The 13,109-nt window shown below is 36.6% G+C and overlaps 1 protein-coding gene across 1 annotated transcript in view; it reads right to left on the bottom strand.

The window, feature by feature from the left end:
- Positions 1 to 314: 314 nt before the first annotated feature.
- The window catches only part of NUDT12 (nudix hydrolase 12), a 23,117-nt gene continuing 10,322 nt past the window's right edge, over positions 315 to 13,109 (bottom strand). The window contains 3 exon segments of the mRNA XM_025203300.1: positions 315 to 4,011; positions 8,140 to 8,339; positions 11,786 to 11,899. Coding sequence (XP_025059085.1) covers positions 3,901 to 4,011; positions 8,140 to 8,339; positions 11,786 to 11,899 — 425 coding nt within the window. The 3' untranslated portion in view covers positions 315 to 3,900.

Here is a 13,109-nt window from a genome sequence, read left to right as displayed (position 1 = left end):
AAGCTCAGAATCTGATTAGTATATTTAATTCCATGCAGCATCAGAAGCGTTCTATCTTTAATCAGCCTAATGGTATGCACTTTTTGCCCTCTTATGTGTTTTAGATTGAAAGGTAAGAAATATATTTTATTCTACCCTATACACATATTTAAGATGTAATAAACTAGCAACATTTTCATATGAAGTACCTTAACAACAAATATTTGCTATGTTACCGTATGCAAACTGAAACTAGCAACATTTTTCTCAAGTTTATACCTGTACAGCAAAACATGAGTTACAAGAAACATTTTTATATATATATGCCACTATGAAAGCTTCACAATATTCATAATTTTATTAAGTACTTATCATATTTGTTCATTGTGTCCCAATTTTTTTTCTTTTTCATTGGTTTTTATTTTATTATACATGTTTGTCAGTAACTATATATACAGGCTACACATATACTTTGTTTCATACATATAAAGGATTCTGTACAGAATAAGATTTAATAACTGTTAATGCTGAAATGAGCAGGAAAAGAAAAAAAACACGAATGTCTTCAGAAACGTCTTTTATTCTTTTCTCTACACATTCTCCATTGTGTTTTTGTTTGCTTTGGTATCACAATGGACATGGGAAAGGAAGGGATATGCTGAGAGAGACAGAGATGCATCTTCATTCAATAGAAACAATGCTCCCCCCAACAGTAATTTTAATTATTCAACAAGTGGCATTAGAGGCATTTCCCATTCTAATTTACTCTACTGATCTGGGGTTAAGGCATATACTATTGGTGCAGAAACAGTCTTTTGGATTAAACACATAGAGTAAAATCCCATGGAGGTGCTACTTTCATCAAATTCCAACTTGACTAATTATATTCTTTCTGCCTTCTCTTTCTGTATTTTGGTTAAGTAATGTTCTAACATGCTACAGCATTGGTATACAGCATTAAATGACTACAGTATATTACTCAAGAGATGTTGGATTTTCAGTTAGCTTGTTCATGTACATAATCTGTAAATAATAATCATCCTTAAGAAAATACTGTACATTCAAAATACGATTCAATTTTGATGTCTACAGACAAGCTCAATGAAAATAAAATAAAAAAAGTTTCATTTTAACTTGTGAATTAAAATAGTTAAAATAGCCTTTATTTTCCCAAGTAATATATTTTTATTTCATAATAGAAGAAAGGAAGCATACTCTGTAAGTGCAGACTACTGGATAAACCCACTGAGCACAACAGCAGTGACTTTATAGTATAGCCATCGTTGTGGGGTGCTATGAGTAAACTAATTAGGATGGTTGTGTGAAAGTGGTATTTTCCTCACACCCATTTAATTGGCCTGCTTGTGGCACTACATGGACATGGCTACACTGCTTCTGCTTTAGGAGACAGTCTGCCCAGAGGAAATATTGTGACACGTGGCATGAGCAGTGGGGCACTGCTGCTGGGCACAGTAAGTTTACCATGTACATGTGGCCCAAGACACTTACTTCAGTCTCTCCTTGAATTGTTGAGATGATGATTTAAACTGAAGGACTACTAACATGTTACTTTATTTGTCACTATTTACTTTTTGCATTTCCTCTGTCAAAAACATGGAAAATATTATAAATGACTAGATAATTGTTCTTTTTTTTTCATAGTGCATAGGTTCTGAAACATTTCATAGTATAGTTTGAGTCCTCAAAGTGACGTCATCTTGTGGCTACCTCTTATGAACTTCACTGTCATGATCCTATTCTTTCCTCTATATACCAACTACAGTAATTTCCTACATGAAAAGTCAGTATTAAGTAAAGGACTTTATACTGTATATGTATTTTTAGCTGCTTTAACATAAGTGAATTACTTTTACATTGCCTGTAGTTGTTTCCTTTTGCCCTCTCCCATGTTTCTCACTCTCCGTTTTCTCACCATCTTCCCCCTAACCAAGATGCTATACACCACACAGTCCTCCTCTCCCATTCAATGCTATGCTACCTGGTGTTCTGTTTTTGCTCTCCTGAAGATACTGCTATTCTACTTCCTTCTGTCCTGTGCTTCTCTCTCACTGGGAGACAACTATCTTTATCAACATTCAACTTCAGTCCTTCTTGTAGCTCCAGTCCCTGAGCCCATTTTCTATTTTATCTCCCCCTACATAGCAGTAGCCCCTAGTGGAAGCATCTAGAATCAAAATATACAGATAGAACAAAGAGAAGTGGCTAGCAACTTATGTCTTGTTAGCTCTTGCCAGTGCTTTCAAAACCAAAGTTTAAGAACCACTTTATTACTAGTAAAAGTGCTACAATGTTTGCACTGAAAACAGTGCATGAGAAAATGTATATCTACTGGGATGGGGAAAGAGCAGGGGACCAACATGGAAACATTGTAATAGGCCTTGGCATTGTGGAAATTTTTGAGTCAAATTCATTTGGAGTATTCTTTAACCTGATAAAAAAGAAAATCAATTTCCTCCAAATAAATGAAATCTATAAAGACATATTATACATTATTTTTATGATTGAATCTTACATGATTACATCATTGTCTAGTTATTTGTATTTTTTCAAAACATTTTTTTCACTCTGTACTTATAGATCATTAAAGGAAAAAAGCTGTTTTCATAATAACAACATAATTTTATAATCTTCTATTTTGGAAAGAAAATAGTTTGAATTCCTATCACTAACTTATTATAAGGCACAAAATCTGAAATATGGTACTGTAGCTTAAACATGTATAAAATACATGCTTTTATATATTTTCTACAACAGTCTGAATCACTGTAGTGTTATTAAAATTAAATATATATCAATAAATTAATATTATTTTTCTAACCTCTATTATCTTCTCTTCTTTACAGTTGGAATTGTTATATTTAGGCTACTTTCAATTTGACTTTAGCACTTTCAATTATATGCAAACTGCATAACCAGTATTCCATAATGCCTCATATATTAAGCACATTTTATTTTACATTTTTGTGATGTCATTTAAATTCTTGCATCTTTTATGCTTAGTTTAATTAATCTAATATTCCCTGCAGTTCTCTAAAACAATATGCACTGACCAGAAGCAAATCTACCACACACTTGTTTGCTGCTCAACAGCACCTACCACAGTCACTGCGTTATACCAGCATCTGATTATCAGGCTGACAGGACAGCTCCTCACTCTTCTTTATTGCAAATATAATATTGTAGTACAGTATGTCTACGTGGGTATGTTAGTTCAGATTGGATTGCTGCAACGCTATTCATGTGATGTACAAAAATGCTACACATTCAGCATCTTCATAAATATATACTATAGCAGCAGCTAATACTTGCTGTGAATACATCTTCTATTAAGTGCTACTGTTGCTAGAATTTAAAAAGTATTTTGTTGATCTGAGGGGAGTGACAAGTGACTGCAGATAAAGGGTGAATGGATCAGAATGAATACAGAAGAAAATGAAAAGGTGAATAAAATATGGGACAAGAAAGAGAAAACAAGACAAAAGAAGGAAGCAAGATAACAGAAAAGGAGATTACACAGAGAGTGTCCCAGACAACAGGCAGCTTTTAGGTAAAGTTACGTGGAGCTGGGACCACTTCCATCAGGTCTAAATTAAACCTTACATCTCAAACAAATAAAAGATCCAAAGTAGGTAACTCAGGAGCTGGTAAGAAGAAATGATAGTGAAAGACAAAAATATATTTAAATCTTGACACTATTTTTTGTTTGGGGGTAATTAATGGGCACTATTCTATTCCAACCCACTTCTGAAAAGGACAGTGAGTCAAGTCAAACCCAAAAGCCAGGATTAAGACTCAGTTACTGTGGTTACACTCTTTACTAGATGACCCATCATTTCTAACTTACTTTCAATATTAGTGGTCACTGGAAGAAGTAATTTAAGTTAAAGCAATTCCTTGGATTTAAAGGTTAGAGTTCATTCCAATCCAGTGCTTTATCAACTGGTGTGCGATGGCTCGACTTGGTGGCACAAAAAATGAACGCTGATTTCCTTTTATGAGAACTTCCACAACCTGCAATACATATAGATTTTGTCTCATAAATTAATCTTATAAATATACACAGTCTAACATTTTATGAACACATGGGTACAATACTGCAAAGGTCTAATAGTCTATTTAACTTATCTATCATAGAATCATAGAAAACCAGGGCTGGAAGGAACCTTAGGAAGTCATCTAGTATAACACCTGAAGTCTTCAAGTTTATTTTCCTTCTAAACTAACTGTAAACAATCATACTTTGTTTAAATGTCTAATCCCTTTCTGTAGCCTATAAGTGTGGCGGGGACCACCAGATGGTGCCGCTACACTGTTCTATGAGTTATCTTTCTTAACATACAAGCAAGCTTTCAGTTTTTAAAAGAAAATGCTGCATTCTTGGTTTTCTAAAGTAGTTTTTCAGAAAGTGTGGCATTTGCTCTCTGTTAGAGTAAATTACTGAGGCAGAGTTCTTCCCTGAGAAGTAGGCATTAGCATTTGAGTGGAAGTCCTGAAAATATGGGATTACATGAAGGCTTTCAGTCAACCTGTATATTTGAAACCAGTGTAAATAATTTAAACAAATGGTTCTAAAAATATACTGAGATTTTACCTTGCTGATTTCTCCTGCAACATAAAACACACATGAAAAAGTCCAATATTTCCTGGTGCTTAACAGTGGGTTGAGCAGATTTTGGTTTTACCCTGGACAACGAGTTGCACAGATTATGTGAGTGTAAAATCAACTTTTATCAACTTTGTTATTTTCTCTAACAGCCCCCCTTGTTGTGGTCTATTTTATTATGAGAAACACTACAAAGCACTGTTGATTTACTAAACTGATTCATTATTTTATGCTTCTATGATATCCTAATGTGTCTATTTGTGAAACAGGGCATCTATACATTACACTTAAGACATGATTAACCAGTTAATCATTTCTTTACTCCAGGGTAGACAAATGGCTGGAGGGCCATTTAATGAGTTTTGGGTACCCGTCAAGGGCCATATCCATCTTTCTCTCACTCTCACTCTCTTTCTCTTCTCTCTCTCTAACTCTCTCTTTTCTGTCTCTGTCTTTCTTTGGTATCTTTTTTTATACACTTGTAACTTAAGAACCCAGTCCCTTAATTCACTGTACATGGACATGTCTCTCTCTCCTCTATGTCACTTTCTCTTCTGTCTCTCTCCCCCTCTTTCCAGAACCTGCTGGAGCTGCAGTTTGCTGCAGCAGGCAGGCAGCAGGGTCAGCTGTAGATGCTACTGGTAGGTTCAGGAGCCTAGACACAGAACCCACAAGCAGCATCCACAGCTGATGCCACTGCACTCCCAGCGTAGTGCAAACTCCCACCCAGAGCACCAACCCAGAACCTGCTGGCGGCATCAGCTGTGGGTCCAGGCAGGAGCTGCTGCCGTGCCAGGTGGGTGGCAGCATCAGCTGTGGGCACAGTCAGCAGATTCTGTGTTGGGGCTCTGGAATCTTGCTGGCTGTGCCCACAGGTGACACTGCTGCCCACCTGCTGTAACAGAAGCCCCAGCTATGTCCACAGCAGATGCCTGATGCTGCTGGAACGAAGTAGTGCTACTTGCCCACCTGGCATCATGTGGTGGCCAGAGCTGCTGCCTGCCTATGGGCCAGATCCAATTAGTTGATGGCCATCCACCCATGGGCCAGATTGAATCTGTTGGTGGGCTGGATCCAGCCCACAGGCTACATATTGCCCAACCTTGTCTTAAATTGTGGCCCAGCCACACTTTCAATCAAGTAAGGGTGTGATAAAACAAGCAATAAGCCACAGAGTTATTCCACAAAAAATGCATAACTTTGTGGCTTGTTCTTATCATGCCATTAATTAAATGTGTGGTCAGCTGATGGGGCTTCCAGCTGCAGCAATGCTGTCCCAGCTTGGAGTCCCACAGCTGATAAGGCTTGCGGCCGCAGCAGCATCCCATTCACTGCCTCAGCTGCAAGCCTCATCATCTGTGGGACTCGCAGCTACAGCACCACATGGGATGCTGCTGCAGAGCTTGCTACCTACTTGTCCAGGGGGAGCCAGGGATCAGGATCAACTAGGGCTCCCCTTGCATGGGCAATAAGGCACGATTGGATCTGATGTTGGATCTCACAATCATGCATCAGATCCTATCACGCCTTTACATGAATGTCTAGAGGGGCCCTAAGCCCAATTTCTTCTATGAAAGTATTTTCATCCTTCTAAACCTTGCTTGTCTCAGTATAACTTCTATTTCTGCTGCACCCTGATCAGGTGACCAGAACTGAACCCAGGAGTCCAATTCCTGCTAAAGATCTTCATATATGCGTGAGATTTCTTGCAATATTATACTATTTTTTCTCAAATCTTCACTAAAATGTTATGTATAGAGGTTGTTTCTCTTCCAGTGAGGACTGAGAATATTTTATTGAATTGTTCAAAACTGTTTTTGCAGTAGTTAAGTAGTTCAAATTACTTTCTAACAAGTATTGTCTTGCAATTACAGTACCCTGATCTCATAGAACTGTAATTTACAAACTAATGATGTATAAAAAGTGGTCTCAGGGCATATTGTTCATAATGCTTTGTTTTATAGGTCCTACAAAGTGAAATTCAGAGCTGGCGTAGGGATATGCAGTTTAAGCAAGGATTGAAGTTTGGTCCTTATTCTTTCAATTGTGGTGCAAGGATTCTTCATGGTATTTAATTTTCCTGTTTATCCCATCTTCTGCTTTGTAAAATATTCAGCAAGCAGGATCTTTAAATTAGGCTTCCAAAAAGAACTACTTTTCAAGGATGCTGAACACCTGCATCTCATACTGACCTTGATAAAAATTGTGGGAACTCGACATTTCCAAAAATTCAGCCACTTTTATTTAGATATCTATATATGGGCTAGTAGCCTAACATTACTCAGTTTTGCAAATAATTATTTTCCAAGTCCTTTATATATTTAGGCATAGAAAAAAAGTTATGCACAAGAAAGTTAATTTTAGTCCATATGTAGAGTAGAATTCCAAAGTAATAATCCTGACAATGCTATCTTTGCCTATTTATTAGGTAAAGATGTTGCCTTTTAATATGTAAATTCAAACAGAGTTCAGTATGCTGGGACTAGAGCTGCATGATCCACCACTGCAGAACTCAGTCACTATTCAGGACTGGAAGGGGCAAGGAAATCTAGTCTGAAGACAGCAGGTTCTCAGTTTACAAAATCCTGTTTTCCCAAACTAAAATGGAGATGGTTATGGAATTCAGACAATTGGAAGTTTACTCTACAATTTCAGTTGAGCTGAATAATGTTCTCTAAATTTTAATTTCTATTATGATTGCTTATGCAAAAGGTGAAAAATTGTCCTGTTTAACGGTTTTGAAAAAGTATGTGGCTGCATGGCATATAAAAATGTTGTACTGATGTCACACACTGGTGCCTTCCTTCTTGAAGCTAATGAATGATTCCATAATAAAAAAAAGACCAGAGATTTGTAGGTGAGGGAAGTAAAACTATTATGTAACACTGGATTATTAACAATGCTCCAGGTGACAAGAAAGTGTAAAGGCAGGTAAAAGACTTTAACTTATTTCTTTGCTTTTAAGAATGATGAATGGTATGTGTCCTGTCACTAAACAGTCCTTTGTTAATTATTTATACACCACCTTTGCTTTACTGAAATAAGAAAACATGGTTACTACCTTAGAGTTTTCAACCTAAATAAATATACACACACTACTGCAAATGGTAACACACAGAAAAGGTGGAAGACAGGATGCAGCAATTACAACAAGCCTCAAGTTATTTATTTTATATTTATATTTAAATTCCATCCACTGTGGGGTTTTTTTTTTTTGATTTTCTAGTTTTATACATTTGAACTTCAATACTGCAGTTTGCTGAATTTGTGAAGAGGCATGTCCATGTACAGTGAATTGTGGGACCGGGTTCTTATTGTACAAGTAGTAACATAAGCACAGTAGTTATACAAGCATTGTCTTTTATGAGTATCTGCCTTTCTTTGTTATGCGCAATTTACAATTACAATATAATTGTATGATATAGGGAGTATAAGTACTTGTTCAACTTGCTGAAAAAAGCACATATCTATTGTATGCCAGAACCAATACAGTCACAGAACAATCAATACAAGAAGGAAATTAAATTGAACTTTACCTGTTCTCTAGTGAACCAGCGGGCATCCTCTATTTCATTCTTGTCAACTTTAATTTCTGTAGACACAGCAACAGCTAAGCAACCAATCATTAGGGAGGAGGGCATTGGCCATGGTTGACAAGAGACATACTGAACATGGCCAACCTTGACTCCACTCTCCTCTTCTACTTCTCTTCGAACTGCATCTTCTATTGTTTCACCTAATCAAGCAGGGCAAAGAACAAGCAGCTGATGAAAATGCTCCAAGCAAGGATTACACTCTATACATTCAACTGACTCAAAAGATTTGAAACTGCTTTGAACAATTATCTACAAGGGTCTAGTTCACAGACTGGGGCACAGATCTGAAGAATGAGACACAGAAGTGTTATAAAAGGCAGATACCAAAGCAACATTTTCAAAATGGAAAAAAAATGCACGGTGCCACCATCATCCTGTAAATTCCTAAGATGTGAATTTACTGTAAGTATGCAGGCTGGCAGTACTCCTTGAAATTAGGACACATGTAGGAAATATAAGGCGCTTTAACTCAAATTATTTTTTGAGGCAATCATTTTATTATTATGGCAAAAAGGAATTTTGTCAACTTTAAGTTAAGGGTTGTCCTATAAATATAATGGCATAGATAACTACACTTAAAAATAAACCAAGTGTTTAAAATATGAAAACTGAGAGTAAAATGAAAGTAGATTATTTAAATGTATTCACACCGTAAGCATTCTAATAGATTCTTTGTCTCCCTCAGGGAATGTTTGTACCAACCAATGTATAAAGAAATTCTTCTAATTTCATTATTAATAGAAAGCTTTAACTCTATCCTAAGAAATATCAACATACCTACCACAAGTACATGTGTATTACTTAAATGTATAATATGTTATTTGTACATGGGTTATGACTGAAGTTTTTTGACATTTCCCTAACTTTTAGTTCTAATTTAAGGATTCATATATATCATAGTTTTTCATAAAAGACAACATTTTGACAAATGATGAGCTCCCAGACATGACTAAAATGTGATTAAATATTACCTTTATTCTATAAAATCTATAGCACAAAGCAATCCACCATTCTTCTGCCAGACTGAACAGTGACCAATGCTAGGAATACAATATCATTGTTCCTTAGTACTTTGTGGTTCTCTTTTGTGAATAATATCCAGTTATTTTTTGCTAGTCTTTGCCTTATGTTCCCTGACCAAACTAATGAGAGACACTTCCTGGAAGTATTTGGGAGGATCATTAATTGTTTCTCCAAAGTAGACAAATTTCTTTACTGAGCAAAATTAGCATGGAAATAACATAATATGCTACCCTCTGAGATTTCCAATACTACAGTCTTTAGTTGAGCCTAGAACTGAAAAATAAAGAAGGTAGGAGAAAAAGGGAAACAAACAAACAAAAAAAAAGGATTCTGAGATTGTTCATCCATACAGCATTAGTTTCATTAGCTGAATTTGTAGACTTAGCTATGCATTATGGTCTGTGAATAAGACAGATTACAACATATGAGAGAATTCTGCCCCCACACCTCAACCCCTACCCCAATGACATTTGATACAAAAAACTGTTCAAATCATACCTGTGACAAAAACATGTAACTCAATGTAAGATATAACCTCTATTCTAAACACACAGGGTCCTTTTGTTCACTGCTGGTTTGTGCCAAAAACTCATGGCAGTGAATGAGTTCAGTTTATCTGAACAATTTAGACAACAAAGGAAAAGGTTTCACCTGAAAGGGATTCATTAGCCCCCAAACCTAATTTCTGTCTGAAAATGTTGTATTTACTATCACTATAAATACTTGAGACTATTATTACTGAAAAAAGATTACCAAACATTCTTTTCTCTTTTTCTTATACATTTTACAACACTTTTTGCCTTTTCTGCATTCTTTTATAGAGTTATTTAAGTTCAGGATATTGCAGTCACTTAACTACTTGCTTCATTCTAAGTATATACATAGTCCAGCTGAATTCAATCTTAGTTTCTACCTTGCTGAAAAAAAAATCCTTGTATATTATCACCCAGGGAAAAGAAAACAGTATGAAGATATATTTTAAAATATATATTTTTTAAAAATCAGGTCCTGGGACTTACAGAATTCACGTTCAGAAAATGGAATAATTTGAAATTACTTGGCTAAAGAAATATCCAATTTTGAGAATGTTCCTTTAAAAAAAAAATCTACTGACAAGGTGTGTGGAATATTCAACATAAGCTATCCCTAAAAGACAACATACAACATGTATATTTATTTGAACAGATGTGAAACAATATAAATAGAGCACGCAAATAATTACAACACTGTTTGGAAGCTATTTAAGTAATTGAATCACAACATGCAGTGAAATGAGCAAAAGACAACTAATTTCAGTTCCTATAAAAATAGAAATGTGTACTTAATTCCCTATATTAGCAGCTAAATCCTTAAAATGATTGTTTGTGAAAATCTTAATGTAACATTTTCCCTTGATCTTAACATAAGAAAATTTCTCAGAAAATAATTCTCATTTGAACTTCTCATGCTTGGTTTGACTCTACAGGACAGTCGTTTTGGGTGGTGGGCCGTTTTGAAAACTTAAGAAAAATCTCTTTGGACATTTTAAATGGAGAACATACAGAATTGAGTATTTAGTATAGAGTTTTGGGGGATTTTGGCTTTTAAATTTGAAATCACTTGTTGGCTTTACAAGTTAACAGTTCTTATTTATGGAGTCAGTTCTGAGAGAGACAAATCTGGGTATGTCTATATGTTGCAACACAACTACCTGTAGAAATATATGCATGCTAACTAACTCTAACAGCTTGGTTTTGTCAGTCCAGGTGAAGCACTGTACTGGTACAGCCATAGTAGTTTTGGGACCCAGGCTATTGTCTCTGCATGACATGCATTGTATTGTACAGACATTCAGAACTAGTCTGGGGATCTCTGCACACTGCTAGAAAGAGTCATGGTTAGGTGGGATGTCTTAAGAAATGAACGCTTCCTACTGAAACCTCACTTCTGCTTTGACAACACAATGCCCACTTACTTCTGACTGTCTTGGGGACTGTTGCTGGAACACAACAGTAGAAGTCCTATCTCAATGAAGTGCTAATTTCAAAGTCTTTGAGACGCTTAAATGGGTTATGCACAGTTATTTTTTCTTTAAGTAAAAGAAATAAGGAAGATGGCCATACATTATATTTTTGCTGGGCCAGTCCCATTTTAAACCCCTCTGAAAACTGGACAAAGCGGCACTGTCCAGCTTGGAGAAGTGGAATGGGGTTGCTTGCCTCCTGCAGTGCTGTGAACCTGCACTCAGCTGAGACTGAAGCTTGGAGACAGCTGAACATGCCAGAGTAGTTGATGGTGTGAACAGCGTCATATTTTGAGTCTCGGAAACAGGGTCACCTTGGAATAAGTAAGCCCTTTATGTCCAAGCCACTCGAACAGCCTTTGCTGCCCAAATGCAGAGGGGGCTGACCCAATGATCTGTAAGGTCCATTCCAACCCCTAAAAACTATGAAACTTCTGAAATTCTTTTCAATGTATTTAAAATCAATATCCAGGAAAATCCTTTTGAAAAACCACAAACAATCAATAGTGAACTGGGTAAATACAAAATGAACTGACACCAACATCATGAGGAAAATCTCACCAGGTTCTACAAATCCAGCAAGGCAGGTAAACATGCCTGGAGGAAACGTACTCTTTCTACCCAAGAGGCATTGGTTCTCATCTGGATGAATGACTTGCATTATCACTACAGGATCTGGAATGCATATGAAAGAAATCTGTTCAAATTTAGCATTTCTTGGCTCAAAATACAGCAACAAATTGCAGTCATGGATAATCCCTATTTAATATTAATGAATGTAAATACAGATACAATATCTTTAAAAGCTTAAACTCTTAATTCGGTAAATGCTTGGGGAAAGCAGTGGTTTTAAACAAGGTACTGTTTAGCGTAACTTTGTAATATATATGTCTAGCAGGGGTACTCTACCAGCCACACCTTGAAATTCAGGATACAAATGACTTATCACTTAACCATGCAACCCATTAAAGCAGGGCTGTCCAACTGGCAACCTGCAAGCCACCTGTGGCCCGTGAGGAATTAAGTTGTGGGCTTGGGCTCCCACTGAGCCACCACTCCCCCATTTCTGTGGCTGCAACAGCAGATGGAGTCTCTGGAGTGCAGTGGTGGTTGGGGTACCCATATGGACATGCAGTGCAGTGAGGCTCCATTTGTGTAGCTCCTGGGTATGTGGCCCTCCACTGGGGTGGCCTACAGAGCATTGGCTCCCAGCTGCTTAGAAATTGGACAGCCCTGTGTTCAAGGATTTTCAGCATTAACCTAATTATACGTCCAACACAAAACAACAGTTCCTTCAGCAAAGACAATTTCCCATAACCTCTTCTTTGGTCACAGATAGGAAACAGCTAGGTATTATTATGATCGCAATGCAGTAATGTCTTTTCATTCTTACTTTGGTCATATTTCTCTTTCTAACTGTCACTCTCTTTCCTTGGCATACTCTGTGTTTTCTCTTTCTTTTTTTGTTTCTTTTCTTCCTTTCCTTTTCACGTCTTTCTTTCTTGTGTAACTACTTCTGTTTTTGTGTTTTCTCCCCATTTTTTTCTATTATTTCTACTTTGGTCCTTCCCCTCTTTCTATACCATGCCCCTACCATTTCTTTCCCATCTTGGATTCCTTGTTATAACCATATTAATATGTGCATTTTATATTTGCTTTCTGTTCTTTCTCTCCACCTTATTCTACATTCTACTTGCTTTGAGTTTCTTGCCTGTTTGCCCCTCTTGTATTTTTCCTTCTGTCAGAATGACTGATTTAGTAATGTCAGTAGGCAAATACTTTTCAAAGACTGGTGCCCTACTCAGAATGTACCTGGGGGACATAGTAGAAACTGCAAGTCCTGCTGGCTGTCATCTTTTTAATAAAAAGAACCCCAAACCAACTG

The sequence above is a fragment of the Alligator sinensis genome, unplaced genomic scaffold (assembly GCF_000455745.1).
Source record: "Alligator sinensis unplaced genomic scaffold, ASM45574v1 scaffold575_1, whole genome shotgun sequence".
NCBI classification, from domain to species: Eukaryota; Metazoa; Chordata; order Crocodylia; family Alligatoridae; genus Alligator; species Alligator sinensis.
The sequence above is the reverse complement of the archived record's forward strand: the minus strand, read 5'-3'. Positions and strand labels throughout refer to the sequence as shown.